Source organism: Sceloporus occidentalis, unplaced genomic scaffold, assembly GCF_023333645.1.
Source record: "Sceloporus occidentalis isolate IW3139 unplaced genomic scaffold, rSceOcc1.0.p SCAF_33, whole genome shotgun sequence".
NCBI classification, from domain to species: Eukaryota; Metazoa; Chordata; class Lepidosauria; order Squamata; family Phrynosomatidae; genus Sceloporus; species Sceloporus occidentalis.
This window is the reverse complement of record NW_028317013.1, coordinates 2,702,883-2,719,278: the sequence shown is the minus strand read 5'-3', so window position 1 is coordinate 2,719,278 and position 16,396 is coordinate 2,702,883. Positions and strand designations below refer to the sequence as shown.

General features: G+C 35.9%; 1 protein-coding gene across 1 annotated transcript; it reads left to right on the top strand.

Annotated features, from left to right (window-relative positions):
• Window positions 1-5,474: 5,474 nt before the first annotated feature.
• Window positions 5,475-16,396, top strand: LOC149298334 (DENN domain-containing protein 2C-like). Its single transcript, XM_089487469.1, has 18 exons — window positions 5,475-6,256; window positions 6,760-6,908; window positions 7,323-7,439; window positions 7,549-7,721; window positions 8,876-8,972; window positions 9,326-9,370; window positions 10,522-10,706; window positions 11,007-11,116; window positions 11,443-11,512; window positions 11,897-11,974; window positions 12,118-12,258; window positions 12,459-12,607; window positions 12,750-12,927; window positions 13,587-13,628; window positions 14,600-14,705; window positions 14,993-15,232; window positions 15,679-15,765; window positions 16,365-16,396. Exons 1-18 carry the CDS (start codon window positions 5,475-5,477, stop codon window positions 16,394-16,396), a joined length of 2,781 nt encoding a protein of 926 aa, XP_089343595.1.

The following is a 16,396-nucleotide window of genomic DNA, read 5'->3' as shown; positions in this document are numbered from 1 at the left end:
CAGCTAAAGCTTTAATAACTGAAGCTCAGAGATCAAGGAACTTTAGATGGATCAGAAGATCCTTGAAACAATGATACTGTCTACTGGCACCCTCTTTAGTGGTAATGAACCATTGCTTTGTTTTAACACCCACATTTTACTTTTGAACTTACTCTTACTTGATTTCTTTGGGAGAAATTTGCAGTGTGAGAAAAGAGGAATCAAAGATCATGTCCAAAAAATAAAATGACTACATACAGGTTCTGCTATAGCAGGGGATTCTGGGAACACTTACGCTAAACTCATGAAACTAGATTTGAAATGTAGCACCAGCAACACCCCTAACAATCTCACATTGAAAATATTAAAACTATGCATTGGTACATTTACCTGATATACTATATTTTCCTAGAGTTCTGAAACCTTTTGGCTTGATGACTGTTATTAGGATAATTTAACCCATACGTAATTTAATATCATACTTTTAGCTAAATAATTATTCCATATTATATCTTGTGTGTACCAATTTTTTTCTAACAGATTCTATGTAACCTCTTGAGAAAAAATGTCCACTGAAAATCCAGTACACATTTAAATCACTGATGACATAAGTTAAGCGTCACTGTGAGATAGGATCAAAACAGTACTGGCAAAGTCAACAGCACAAGAATCAAAGGCATGTGGCCTTCTGCTGGATATACACTCACTGGCCACTTTATTAGGTACACCTTGCTTGTAACAGGTTGGACCCCCTTTTGCCTTGAGAACTGTCTTCATTCTTCCTGGCATACTTTCTACAAGGTGCTGGAAACATTCCTCAGAGATTATGGTCCATATGGACATGATGGCATCACACAGTTGCCGCAGATTTGTCGACTGCACATCCATGATGAGAACCTCCTGTTCCACCACATCCCAAAGGTGCTCTATTGGATTGAGATCTGGTGACTGTGGAGGCCATTGGAATACAGTAAACTCATTGTCATGTTCAAGAAACCAGTTTGAGATGATGTGAGCTTTGTGACATTGTGCATTGTCCTGTTGGAAGTAGCCATCAGAAGATGGGTACACTGTGGTCATAAAGGGATGGGGGATGGAAATGGTCAGCAACAATACTTAGGTAGGCTGTTCCTCCAGTCTTCCATTGTCCATTTCTGGTGAGCCTGTGTGAACTGTAGCCTGAGTTTCCTGTTCTTAGCTGACAGGAGTGGTACCGGGTGTGGTCTTCTGCTGCTGTAGCCCATCTGCTTCAAGGTTTGACGTGTTGTGCATTCAGAGATTGTGTTCTGCATACCTTGGTTGTAACGAGTGGTTATTTGAGTTACTGTTGCCTTCCTGTCATCTCGAACCAGTCTGCCCATTCTCCTCTGACATCAACAAGGCATTTTCATCCACACAATTGCCGCTCAATGTATATTTTGTCTTTTTCTGACCATTCTCTGTAAACCCTAGAGATGGTTGTGCGTGAAAATCCCAGTAGATCAGCAGTTTCTGAAATACTCAGACCAGCCCATCTGTCACCAACAACCATGCCGTGTTCAAAGTCACTTTAATCCCCTTTCTTTCCCATTCTGATGGCTTGAACTCCAGCAAGTTCTCTTTACCATGTCTACATGCCTAAATGCATTGAGTTGCTGCCATGTGATTGGCTGATTAGGTGTTTGTGTTACCAAGCAATTGAACAGGTGTACCTAATAAAGTGGCCATTGAGTGTACTAGGCTACACTTTTACATCTTCCTTCTTTACTGGATTGTTAGCCATGTTGGATCTTAACTAAATTATCTGTACCGTTTGTGAGCCAAAACAAGTTATCCTTATGAGAAAGGATCCTTTTAGCAGCTTCCAGTCACAGCTGACTGACTAAAAGAAACCTTGACATCCGTCGAACAGTTTCAGTAAATACATCTTCTTTTTTTTTTTTTTTGAAAATTGAAAAATAACTTCTATCAGAGAAAGTTTACTGAAACTTTTAATGAAATGTGATAAAATTCCCAGTAGAGTAGACTGTACAACTGTGAGCTTTTTTTGGAATGTCATTACTCAGCCTGTATCCAGTGGAAACAGTGAATGTTTTGTGATTATGTGGCGAAGCATGTTTGAGGGTCATTTGACACACAATTAGACATCCTATTTATCGTACTGACCTTTTTGAAAACAAATGCTGTGTTAAGAAGAAATAAAATTCTGATGTCAGAACATGTTCCAGTTGAGGTCAATAAGTGGTTCTGCTGTGGGTGTTGAGGTGAGATAATCTTGTTGAACTGCATATGGGCATCACAAAGTCTCTTGTATCTCAATACAAGTCAATCAGGGTCGCATATTACCTGATACTTGGGAAAAAACAATCCATTTCACTAGGCGCAATTTGCTGAAAACCGTGTTACATTAAGCCATGAAGGATAAGCTTCAATCAACGGGACATGTCATTCTCAGGGTTAGCTACCCAGGGTTCTCCCTCTTCTTGTGGCTTTATTCAGGGGACAGGACTAGCCACATGTGGAGACAGGGTTAGACCTAGTTTGACTTTTATAGTATAGGTGGGATGTAGAGAAAAATTAAGGAGAAACGGTGTTGGATTAGACATGTGGTGTTCCGTTGGCCAGAGATTTAAGAAATTGACACAGAGTCCTGGGGAGCAGCTCTTTGCCAGGAATCTCGAGAGTGTTATAGGTATGGTCTCTTTTAAGATTATTCATTTCTAAAAGATTCCCTTTTAGAAGGTAAAGTGAGCAATGACTTTAAACAGGGCCAACTCTTCTCAATTCAAGCTCACTGGTGTTGACCTTTCATAATGTATAGTGTTACAATGGAAGAACTTGTTCATTTTACGTATACAGTATTCTAATACAAATTACAACTATTGCTACTCTGTGTTACATTACTGAAAATCATCTGTAATCTAATCTCTGAACATGGTTTCAGAATCAGGCATTCAAATAAATGGTTTATTTTGTTAAATAGGTTGGTTTATTGTAAGAAGATGATGATTTTTTTGCAGATACTCGTCCCTGTCATGAATCATATAATCTGTATGCAGCTGCTGCCACACCTGTGTATTATTTCTCTGGCATCAAAACTGAGTTTTAGATCATGTTTATTCTTGTGGGGAATTTATTACTCTCTGTGGTTTATGTACATTCATGAAATATCTGATTTCTCAGTATATATATATAATATAGAAATTAAAAAGTAGTAGTCTATTCATTTTGGCTATATATCTTTTTCTGATTGTATAGGCCAGTGGAGAATATATTATTGTGCTAGTTGTGCCACGCAGGTAGTTATTTTTGTATGGCTCTTGGTGTTGCTGTTAACAGAATCTTTTTAAATACTTATTGGATATTGCTTCTTCTGGACTATTATATTTTTTGCATCATAGTTTTTGCTAAGGTAACCAGATGTCCTCTTCAACAAGTGGCACTGCCCGAAAACATATACTGCACATTTTCACACATATTAACTTATTAAACCAGTATAATAATGTACCTCAGATGTTAGCCACTCAGACTGATCAATTTGAGTATAGTTTCAACCTCTGGTTATTGGTTTTAAAACCTTGTAATTTCTGGGATAAACTTAGAAAGTTCCTATTATCATATAACATTTTTGTTTTAAATGGGCTAAATAACACAGGCATATGAACCTTAAGCACATAAATCCATTCCTTTAAAAAGTTGGAGAACATAATTCTAAGATATTGTGAAATGTGTTAAAAATAGCTTAATGCACTGAGATTGCAATCACACATGTTATCCTTTGCATAATGTAAGTACATGGCATCATATATAAAACAACCTCAGCTGAACAACAATTCATGACATATTACACGGTGTCATGATTTATTCAACAAAAATAAAGCCTAAATGGAGAAGCCATGTGTGAAAAACTAAGTACACCTTATGATTCAATAGCTTGTAGACCCATCTTTAGCAGCAATAACTTGAAGTAATTGTTTTCTGCATGACTTTATCAGTCTTTCACATTGTTGTGAAATAATTTTGGCCAACTCTTTTTTACAATATTGCTTAACCAATTTGTCTAAAAATTTATTTAAGCCAAAATATATATTCATGCGCATTCCAAAATATCAATAAACTTTGTTAAAATAGTATTGTATTGCAGACAGTAATTTGTTGAGAACAGGTTAGCTAAAAGAAATAAAAGCATATAATTTAATTTAAGTATGCGTTTGTACTGAGATTTGAACTTGTTTCCTGTGAATTCTGATGGATTTACATTTTTGCTTTTTTTACAGTCATATGTCATAGTAGGGAGGAACCAGTTTGATATATTGGCTTTTTGTATGTTTTCCGTGATTTTGCAAAATATTCCAGGAATGATCTGTCATTGCTAATTATTACTTTTTTAAGCTTTTCTAATTAAATTTGCAATGAATTCATATAGCTATTCAACTTTTTTTATAATATTGCTTGCCTGGCAATTCTATAATTTCCAATACATGTTAGCTACTGTTTCTTTAGTACTATTAACCTTTTAATTAAGCACAATCTGAAACAGTATTTTTATAATGCCTGAGATGGCTTGCTCCTCTGGCAAGTAATGGTTAAACAGCAATTTAATTAATTAATTTAAATAAAGATTAACTTTAAACAAAATATGAAATATGAAATTGTATTAAGATAATAAAAGAATTTTGTGGCCCATTCATTACAAACCTTATTTGGCTTAACCAGATAGAACAAAGTGGTCTTATAAAACAGTTCTGCAGGCTGCGACGTGGTTAAGAAATATATCCACAGAAACTACCTTTTGTCCTACTCGATGTCCCAATAGAGGCAATGTATATGTCCAGTAGCCATCAGTAAAGAAAATAATTGCCTCTAATGTTTATTTCTAAGTATACATACAAACCTTAACTTAGTTTATTTACGGTACAATAAGCGGAAGCAGGAAGAGTTGGTTACAATAGTCTTTACAATAATCTTTCCACTTTGCTTTTATTTTTCATGCTTTGTAGTTCTTTTTTTTCTTCTTTGCTTATGTCCTTCACAATCCGTTAAATTTGACGTATTATCCCTCACGTAAGAACACTGCAGTTATTGTTGCTCTTGTTAGAGCCCTTATCTATAGAACTCACTGTGACAAAACACATTTGTTTTTCAGAAAGACAGCTGTGGCTACACTATCAAGAGCGACTTAAACAGCACAAAGTGAACTGTTGGAAGGAAAAGTCCTGAACAGAAGAACATTCTGGACTCGCTGAAAGAACAGGGTGAAAAATCGGCACATAAACTAGACCTGTTCATAGAAAGCCTGTGATAAGCAAAGTAATTCCCAGCTCTGTTTTGTGACAGTGTGGCTACCAGCATCCATACCCTTTAGTGAAGTGGTGAGCAGAAATATTGTCTTGTTTTGCTGAATAAGAGACAGTTCCCAGTACCAAAAGAGTTTCAGAGACCACAAGACTTGGTGGATGAATAAAGCCCTGTCGCAAAGCTGTACCATGGATCTTTTATAGGGGGAAATGCCTGTCATGCATACCATGGGAAGCCCAGAATGTGGCTTGTCCCGTTCTGCTTTACAAACCCTCTCAAGAAGCCACTGCAAAAACATCAAACAGAAGATCTCCCAGTGGGAGGGGAGAAGCATCACTGGATCATGTGGAGACCTACTGAGCGAAAAGCCATTAAGAACCTTCAGTAATACATTTGCAAGGTCAACTGCAGAGGGATTGGACAACAGGAAACATGGATTAAATCATACTAAACATTTGGGTTTGGATTTTAGGGAAGAAACAAGGGGAGATCTATACGATGGTGAAAATAACAGGTTGGTCAATGAAGAGGCAGACAGCCCTTCTATTTATGACCAACAGTTTTCAGACGCAGAGATGGACCTTCCTCCTGGAAACTTTTACACTTCTGCAGGGATGTTTAAGAAAAGCAACTATATTTCAGAAGAAGATTTAACAGCAATGGTAATGGAATTTAAAAGGAAAAGGGGGAAAAACATTTCAAAAGAGAAGGAACTTAATTTGAGAGGCCTTGCAAATCAGATCACTGTTATGAAGAGCATGGAAAATATTTATTGTGATTCCGGTCATTTAAACGATGCTCCATCTATAAACCCAGTCCCTAAACCCCGAAGGACATTTCGCTATTCCACAGAGCATCGCCACGATGAGCGCAAGGACAATCACCATCATCGAAGGAGACGGTCCATAGACGAGAGTGATACAGAATCTTCTGATCCTTCGGCTCCTCCTTCTGAGCCTAAAAAGCCTGGAAACAGGAAATTAAGACCGAGATCAAAAAGGTCAGCAAACCAACTTTACAAATAGAATGTGTTTTCTGAATAACAATGCTGTGAAATGCAGAAATACCTATAAATATATTGTATGTAAGTAGTTTAAAAATAGTTCTTAGTAGGCATGTTTTAGCTCTCTATTCTAAAATATCCCATTATCCTTTTACTGCTGCTTCATTTGTCTAATTAGAAAAATGAAATTTGTGGCAAAGTTTAAATAGTAGTCTTATCACCATAGTAACCAAAAGATTAGCTCAAAGAGCACGAATGGAATAATGAGAAGCCTTCATTTCTTAAAAATTAAACCCATTTTTTTCCGATGTAATACAAAGTTCCATATGGACGAAAAGGGATATCTTTCTGTGTCTAAAAGAGTAGAGTTGGTATGATTGATAGGTCCTTTCAGGCTTTAAAAAAACTCACAAAGTACATTATACTTATTTGGGATTGTACTCGTGTTTACATTGCATGGATTATAGGTTGAATTACTAAAAATAATCTTTCCTCTCTAGGAAATCCTTTGAATTTGAAGACGTCCAGACTTACAGGCGTTTCCTACAAAATTCAAACCACCCTCAGATCTCTGAGGAATCTACAGACCATTCAAGGCCTGCTGTGTACCATACTGTGTCTGAGGAAAACATCTACGAGGATATTATGTGTAAGTTGTTAACTAAAATCCTCTATATTATAGAATCCGCTTGTGCATCCTACTTCTTATTTTTCCTTCTTTCGAGGACGTGAATGTTAATTTTAAATACAAAAGCTGAAAAAAATGGCCCATCCTTCTCCAGGGAAATATTTGTGGGTCAGTGATCCAGAGTTTACCTAGATTGGGAGTGGAAGAAAGATGGATAATGTGCAGAATGTGGCGGGGTAATTTAACATCCCAAAGAACAAACACTCCAGAGAACCACAGTGTTCTACAGAATTGTATTAAGATAATAAGGTTTTGTCATAGGCCATCCCCTGCTCCTTTTAACACAAAAACGTATCTGGCTTCCCGAAAGTCCGTATCATATGCCTTTTTGTCTTTTACTACATCTGGTATCAAAATATCCTGTTTTATTCCCAGATCCAGTCAAAGAACACCCTTATGAAGACATCAAAATCTCCCCCCTACCTTTGTGGAGGGCACCATCTATATGGAAGTTGCCACCTCCAAGATGTACTATCAAAGCCCCAAAGGTAAATAGTGATACATGCCCTGTATATACAGTAATAAAATATTCATATACGTATGTTTATCAAATGTATGCATGTATCAGGCGTCAAATGTAACTTTCTTATGTGTTTCTTTTAGATCCCATCTAAACCAAACTTTTTGAAAAGGCAAACACTGGAACTCAAAAGCACAAAATTATACCTTCACAAGAAGACACCAAAGGATTCCACCCTGCCAGTCACACTGATGGAATGGAAGATTTTCAGAAGTGGAGGAGATACAGCTAAGAAGAGAAAGAAGTTCCCTAGGGTATGCCAATGTTTTAGAGAGGTCACCGCTCCTACCTTCTCCTTCTTTTCAGAGAAAATAGGTGTGCTTTCTGGCCTCCAGTCCAAATGAAGCTGTATATGTTAAATCTTTCAAACCCGTTAAATTTAAAAACTTAGAACTTCCACTCAAAGGCTAGTGAGTTTGTAATCAGGCCTTAACTATAGTCCAGGTTTCAAATATCAGTTCAGTAAATTATTGAACATTTTTGTGTGTACAAAGAACGCACCATGAGCTTTTGGAACAGTGGATAGGAGGATAGACTATAGAGGTGTTTTAGCTTGTACTGTAAACAACCAGCATTGCTAAGTGCTAACTAAAGAACTGTTGATGTTTTAAATTATTATTATTATTTATTGTTTTATATAGCGCCATCAAATTCCATAGCGCTGTACAATGGACAGGACAGAACAAGTAGTATGTAACATAACAATTTGAGAGGGTTAGGTTTATCTTTAAGCTAAGCTTTATCTATATGAAATGTGGAACAGCATTTCATACAAAATTCTAAATACAAACATGATTCATATTTTCCTATCACTAGCCATAGATCATCGGAATGCTTTGGGGTAACCTCATTTTAATTATTTGGGGAGGGAAACCCATCGTGTGTTTTTGGTTCATACTGATGAAACCACCTACAAAAGCAAGGTAACAGGATGTAATTATATCAAACAAGCAAACCAAAAAAGGTCTTCCTTCCTCCAGAGCTCGTATTAGTCATGCATCTCTGTTTATGCACTACATATATTTCCAGTATGGAAAAGGGCTCTCTTGTGACCTCTGCTGGGAGCGAGTTAGTATTTTGTTGCTTACATGTGTGTGTATATATATATGTGTTTTCTTAAATTCAAAAAAAGATTTGATACTGGGTAATAGAAAATAAAAAAAATAACAGCAACAGATACCTGACTTATTAAAACAACTAAAATGTCATCTAGAATGTCCTGTTACCGTATGCATCTAATATATTTTACACTATGTTTTATTTTCATGAATGCTCAAGAAGAGCTTGACACCCTGCCCTTACCACTACATACTTGCAGATTATAAAGTTTTTAAATAACAAAGCTGTGTATGCAATATACTGTGTTTTATTAATTTTAGTTTCTAAGACCATTATGTTTTCTTTGCAGTTGGTGATGAAAATACAGGACATCTTTGAGGCTAAACGAGGGAAGAAGAGGGTTAAAGTTCAGACCTATGTGGGTCAATTCACGCCTTCCTCAAAAGGTACATGTAGTTTAGGTTAGCAGTGATGATCTCTTGGTTAGAAAACCAGCTAATCAGGCTGTCGGTTGTAGGGTATATAGTATAAATGTCTCCAATTTCAGCAAATTATATATTTACATAGTGTTAGAAAAAAGTGTCAGTTCATTGCAGATGCTACCCTGAATTTGGGATAAAAAAAGGTTAATGGGTCTTGCAAAAATCATGTTAAGAATAGGTTCTCCTACTTTCTCTATCTATAATCAAAATAGTGCATTATACCTATTTGTATATATGTTACTCCAATATTAATATTGTAATATAATACTCAAGGCAACATTCACCCTCATGTTTTTTTTTTAATTATTATTATTTAGGAGAAGCTAGTGAATCTGAAAGTGAAACAGAAGATCGCCAGAGAAGTAAGCAAACAATTTCAACTATATTGTGATATATTACAACATGTACTTCCCATTATGTGATGCACCAGAAAGTAAAGTGAATTTCCAGTGATCACATGGAGATGTATGATCGCCTTTTATACAACCCATGCTAACTAATGAGACGCCTCTGCCCAAACCTTCCCACCATGACTGGTAGTAGTCAACTGAGGATCTTATTTTTTTCATCTTTAAGTTCAAGTGATATCAAGACAATAGGTTATGAAATCTGGGAAACCTGGTTTTTCTGGGAGGGCCTGCTGAGTTATCATAGATGTAGAATATTAACATGTGCTCACCTGAAGGTTGGGTGGGTCCTTCCTAATCCTATGACGCCTATAACAACAAATGTTTCTCAATCCTTAAATTACAAGGAGAGCATGGCACCAGAATTTCTTTAACATCTTTGGGTTCTAAGCCTCCTGATCAAAGTCAGCGATGCAAGCAGTAGATCTAAAGCTAGCAGGAGACATCATTGAATTATGTATGCTGTGGTCCAGATGAATCCAAGGAGGAAACTTGAATTTGTTCTTCAGAGTATACCTACCTGTAGTTCACATTTACAAGAGTCTTTTGTGAATTGTAGAGATGTTTAACATATTGTGTTGCCTGTTTTAAAACACCAATTTTTTTATAATTTACCCCCTTAAGGACAATGGGTGGTCCCTAAACCCATTGAAAACAATGCATTTTGAGCCTGTACATTTATGGGCTTTGTCATTAAGGGGTTACTGTATATTATTAATGTTTTCTAGCTCTGTTATCTTAATCTACTACCCCGTAAATCCTTATTTTACTGCCTTGTGGTAAACAATAAGAATATTTAGTGTTAATCACCCACATCAAATGACAGTCTATGGAGGAAAGGATTTCATTGAACAAGCATGGCTTTATTACAATTGCCATAAACAGTCGGCTCGGTGTGGATTTTGAGCGGTCATCCAAAATATGATGTCTCTAGATAAATAAAACATGCTTTTCTCCAATCGTAAATAACATTACTTTACACAGTACTGTATGTGATGCTTAAAGAATAATAATAATAACAATGTATCCATGGTGCTTATGAGTTTATTAAGTAATACATTAGTTTATACTGTAAACCTAATAAGTTCCATTTTGTGCTCCTGTAGGACACAAGCGTTTGACTCACGTGCAGAGCTCATTAAAAAGGAACCCTCATTATCAGACCCTGGAGAGGGACCTCATTGAGTTCCAGGAACAGCAGCTGTTTGAGCTCTTTGTGGTAGTCTCTTTACAGAAAAAGCCATCAGGAGATGGTTACATTCCATATATAACCCAACAATATCCCAATAAGGTAACATTCCATCAAAGTTCTATGTAACCAAAACCTTATCTCTTCAATCTAAAGAAGCTGAGGCTTCCCGTGTACCATGTTTCTCCTACGTTTGTTAATGTAATGTCCAGTTCTCTTATAGCTCAATCTGCATTTATTATTATTATTGAATTCTGTAGAAAATTGTTAATGTTAATTGGCATTTTTTCTACCTAATGTAAATATAGGTACACATTTTTGGGGTTGTGTTCTAATAAGTGATGTATGTTTCTTCAGTGGAATGCATCATTTTTATTTATTTTCACTTATATGTTATAACAGAATGATCAGCCACTTAGGCAATCCAAAGACACAGAGGAAAGACTTAAAGTCATCCCACAATTTTGTTTCCCTGATTCCAAAGACTGGGCTCCCACCTCAGATTTGAAAAGGTAAATACTGAACAGGTTGTGACATGCGAGATGTTTCTTGTAACGTTCAATATACAAATCAGCCCCCCCCATTTGTCTTAGTTTTTTTTATAATTGTCAATATAATAAGCCATTTTGTATGTAGATATTTAGCATTAACAGATGTACACTGTGCTTTATATGATAATAAAGTAGATGCACAATAAATGACATTGTAGGGTATGTGCAGAAGTCATACAGGAGAACAGTAGGTAAGACTACATTAGGAAATAAGTCCCTGTCTCGTAGAGCTTACAGTCAAATTAATAGGAATCTATTAAAACTGTTTAAACATTCTTTTCTTTCAGTGAAACATTTTCTTTTGTCCTCACTGGAGAAGATGGAAGCAGATGGTTTGGCTATTGTAAAAAGCTTTTGGTGAGCACACATTTATTTTTTATAGCTTTGGTTACAAACAGTAATTTTACTTAATGAATGCATAACATCTCAAATATAGAGATAAAAAAACAGGCACAAAATAGAATTATTATATATGCCAAAAGTGATTATGTGTGTACTATTTGCCTGTGTATCCGCTTTTGTAAATAAATATCTTTCTTCATGCATAATCGTATAAGGTATAAGCACCGAATGAAATGTTGTGACTGTTGATACTGCAAAATCATTGCTTTTTTGGCAAGAAAGGGTGTTTAGGGTAAACATGAGAAGTTATTGATCCAAGTTCCTGATGCTTCTAGTTAATATAACCCTTACAGTTTGCTGTTACTTCAATGTAATAATTGTTATTTTTTTTCATTGTAGCCACAGGGCAAAGGGAAGCGGCTGCCTGAGGTCTATTGCATGGTTAGCCGATTAGGCTGTTTCAACCTCTTTTCTAAGGTAAGCTTATTCCAGTTACCATAACTATACCACAGATACTACTTCTGCAGCTTTTACTAAGACATTGCTGTTTTGTTTCTTTAAAAATAATATGGGAATTGTTTTAATTGAATAGTATTTTTTATTTTTATTTTTGTTTCAAGATATTGGATGAAGTAGAAAAAAGACGAGAGATGTCGCCAGCTCTGGTGTCTCCTTTCATGCGCAGTGTCATGGAGGCTCCCTTTCCGGCTCCCGGACGTACAATAACTGTGAAAAGTTTCCTGCCGGGTTCAGGAAATGAGGTATTTAAGCTGCAATTTTATAGTATTTTTGTAATATGTAATTACATTCATGTAATTATTACATGTACGTGAATGAAACAACGATGGGTAGATTTCAAGTAGATAGTTCAGATGTAAAACATAAGGTTCGGATCATAGACTATAATATTTTTGTGTATTTCTAATTAATCCTGTATTCTGACACATTTTTTTCTTTTCAGGTCATAGAGCTTTGCAGGCCCATGGACTCGCGTCTCGAGCATGTGGATTTTGACTGTTTGTTTAACTGCCTAAGTGTGTCTCATCTTATCAAGGTGTTTGCCTCACTGCTTCTTGAGAGACGAGTTATCTTTGTAGCTGATAATCTCAGGTGAGGTCAGGGGCAAGAAACCAGTGATCATGAGGAATCCCGATCCTCCCGCATGCAGAAAATTTGCAGAAAGTACAAAATGGCTCAATCTGTGAGATGTAATGAACGGAAACATAATCTTGTTCTTTCTCTCTCATTCTAGCACCTTATCAAAGTGTGCACATGCAGTGGTGGCCCTGCTCTACCCATTTACTTGGCAACACACCTACATTCCTGTCCTGCCAGCTTCCATGATTGATATTGTCTGCTCGCCCACTCCTTTCCTTATTGGCATACTCTCCTGCTCATTACCTCTGCTAAGCGACCTTCCCATCGAAGAGGTGAGTGCCCTTGTGACATTCTTATTTAGGACAGTTACCAAAGTGTAACTCTTGTCACCATCAGCCATGTAAGATTCCTGATAAGAGGACTTCTACCAGAACTCCAGGCTACTGGGAATTATTGTATGCCTTAGGATACACCAGAAAAGATAAACACATTTTAAATATGTACACTTTTTGCTGCTAAATTTGGCTTGTAAAAGAATCTTGTTTAAAGTGTAACTTTCATCAATAAATAACACAGCATCACTTTAATTTAAAATAAAATAGGACATAGGGATATAGGCTAGGATATAGGTCTTGAGGACCTGTGGGCATGTTAATCTGCACACATAGCCCAGTCAGCAGCCCAGTGTGTGACAACTTTGGCTAAATATAATTTTGTTTTTATATATATATGTATTACTGTATATGTTTATATTTTATTTGCAGTTAGTAACACATTTTGCTATACAAAGGTCCACTAAAAGATTCCTTCTGTAATACATTTTTGTAAATTGGCTATAATGAGATTATAGCTAATGAGTGAAATTCACAATTATAATAGATGTTTTAATTTAATGTTTAACATTTCATTTAATAAACGTTTAATTTAATTAACATTTAACAGAGAATGTGGCAATCTGTTAATGTGTCCCAAATTGATCTTCCTCCTCCAGGTACTAATAGTTGATCTCTGTGCAAACAAATTTCTTCAACAGGTGAGTCGCTTTTCTTCTCATCTCCTGATATCATTACAATTAAAAATGCATTAAACTACCTGCTTCCAGAAAAGTTAAATTAATACAGATCATTTCCGTATTAATGTAGAATATTTATAAATGGGCTAAAGGACTTAATATCACTAGTAATATGTCAGATATTTTGGTCATTTAAGCAGATAGGGCAGTGGCCGTCTTGGCAGCTGAAACACCAGGAAATCTTAGAAGGTTTCATTCAGAAGCAGGCACAGTGTTGGAACACAGAGCACGGTGTCTGACATGAGACCTTTTGCGGCTTGTGTCTAAATCAGATAACCCAAATAAACAATGAAGCTAACTACTGAGGAGGACATCCTCAACTGTTTTCTGTTCCCATGATATACAGAGTAATATGGGTGTGCTAGACTCAGTAGGTGTATCAAGTCTGGTCATTATGGAGAAATAGGTCAGTTGTTTCTGGTTTGGCTTTGCAGGATATATGTTCCTACCCTGTAATTATATCCCAGGCCTTTGTATATTGGCTAAAGATTTAACTCCCATTTGACAGCTCTATTTGGTACCCAGAGCATTCTGCCAGAATTTGGGTGTTGACCGTAACAATTTCTCACCATTCCAGTTTAATCCACCCTTATGTATAGCGCACAGAGCACGTATTCTGTGTTCCTCCGGGCATGACCATCCCATATGAGCATTGTTTTCTTGGCACCAGGTTCACGTGTAACAACTAAAAAATAAAATATATATTACACATATTCATCTGCAATTCAAGTTCAAGGGTTCTGTTCCACAAAATACTCTAGTATGCGAAGCAGGTCTACTTAGTTACTATTTCTTTCATCACATAAAACTTTTAAGAAGCTTCCTCAGATTGTATGGCATCAGTTTATCTATGTCTACTTTTGTAGAGCTAGGACTGGTATTTCTAAAGTTTTCATTAAGAAAACTGCTAACTGATAACATCCCATCCACAGCTATCAGATGAAGATGACATATTACCTCACAAGCTTCAAGCTGCATTAGTCCAGATCTTGGAGCAGAGAAATGACATCATATATCATGAACAGCATTTCACTGAAGGTAAGTAGGACCTATACATTTTAACAGGGTGGTATTTATATCCCATGTGATTCCACGCTCCGTTTCATGAAATAAAATAAAAATAAGTGTAGCTTGGGTAAAATGAAGTTGAAGGGTTGGCAAGAATGAGCTCCCTTGTAACGATGCTCTAGTCAAATGCCCAGAAAATTCTACTTCTGTGTTGTAATATGAGATTACAACCTATATGTGTACTATATGAACAGTACATAAATGCATAATAGCCTAAAGAAATAACCCAATTTTTTGACCACTCTTTGTTCCCACAGAAGATGTGACCTTGAACTCTCTGGTAACAGAAGCCTTTGTGTGGTTCTCTGTGGAGATTATGGGACACTACTCCTTACACATGTATGTGAATGAAAAGGGCGAAAGGGTCTTCCAGAGAGATCCCTTCCGAAAATCACACACTTCCCGGAGCATACGTCAGTTTCTTGATCTTTTTATGGAAACGCAGATGTTTGCTGGATTCACTCAGGATCGGGAGCTGCGGAAGAGCGGAGTTAAAGGTAGAGAGAATTGCATGTGGAGTTTGAAAACCAAACTACTATAAAGGATCAGTTCTTTATGTTGTACACACACAAGCATTAAAAATTACTCGTACTATCGATCTATTTTGACCTCTGCATAATTCATACGCTTAAACTTCACTTAAGGAAAATGTCAGAAGTATAAAAAAAAAATGTAGATTGCATCTGTGATTTACATGCTTCAAGCAGATTAATCTCATTGGGGTTTATTAACTAAAGTTGTAGTTTACACGAGAGTTTGTCTCAACTCACCAAAACTGGCCCTGCATAATGAATTAAAACAATAGTAAGTATGAGTTAATAATCCCACATTCAACTACACAGACATTTTTTTATGTGTATACTTTGATATGTCATTTTTGTATAATACTTATTTCCATTAAAAAATTCTCTTTTTAAATGCTGTTTTCCTTTGAATTTAACAGGTGTTTTTGAGGTGCGAGCCATTGAATATTTAAAGACCCTTCCTGAGACAGAGCCTAGCAGTGTCAATAAATTTTTAAAAGGCCTGAGTAAGTTCAATTCAATCATTTATGATTCTTTTTGTTTCCAACATCTTTCCTTAAACCAATATAAAAATGATCAGATTCACATTTTGATATATATATTCATAAACAGAAATAGTTATTTGTGATATGTCCATCAATGGTAAACAGTACTCAATCAAAATTACAGTTTGTAGTCTATTTAATTGTAATTGTAATTTTTGATGGGGTCTTTCTTTTGTTTTCTGTTCTGTTCTTTTTTTCTTTTAACTAATTTATATTCAGTATGTTAATGATGTAATTGTTGATAGTACTCGTTTAAACTTAAATGCCAAATGTTTTTCTTTAGCCGCAGATTAGAGACACTTAAATTATTGCAGTGTTAAAAAATTTATGTTTTCTTTTTTATTCCTAACACAAAATATAATTTCCACTGTCAGATGGATATATAACATTTATAAATGAGTAAAAAGTCCCTAAACCTCAATAGCAATAAATCTTCATTAGTAGATGACATCAACATGACTAATTTTATATATTCTAGTATTCTAAAAATCAGGTTATAAAGTATTTTGGTGTTTCCTCTTCCTGTTTAAACTTCTGGCATGCTTTTATTTTACTTACAGGTAGCAAAATGAAGTTTCTTCAGAAGAAATGA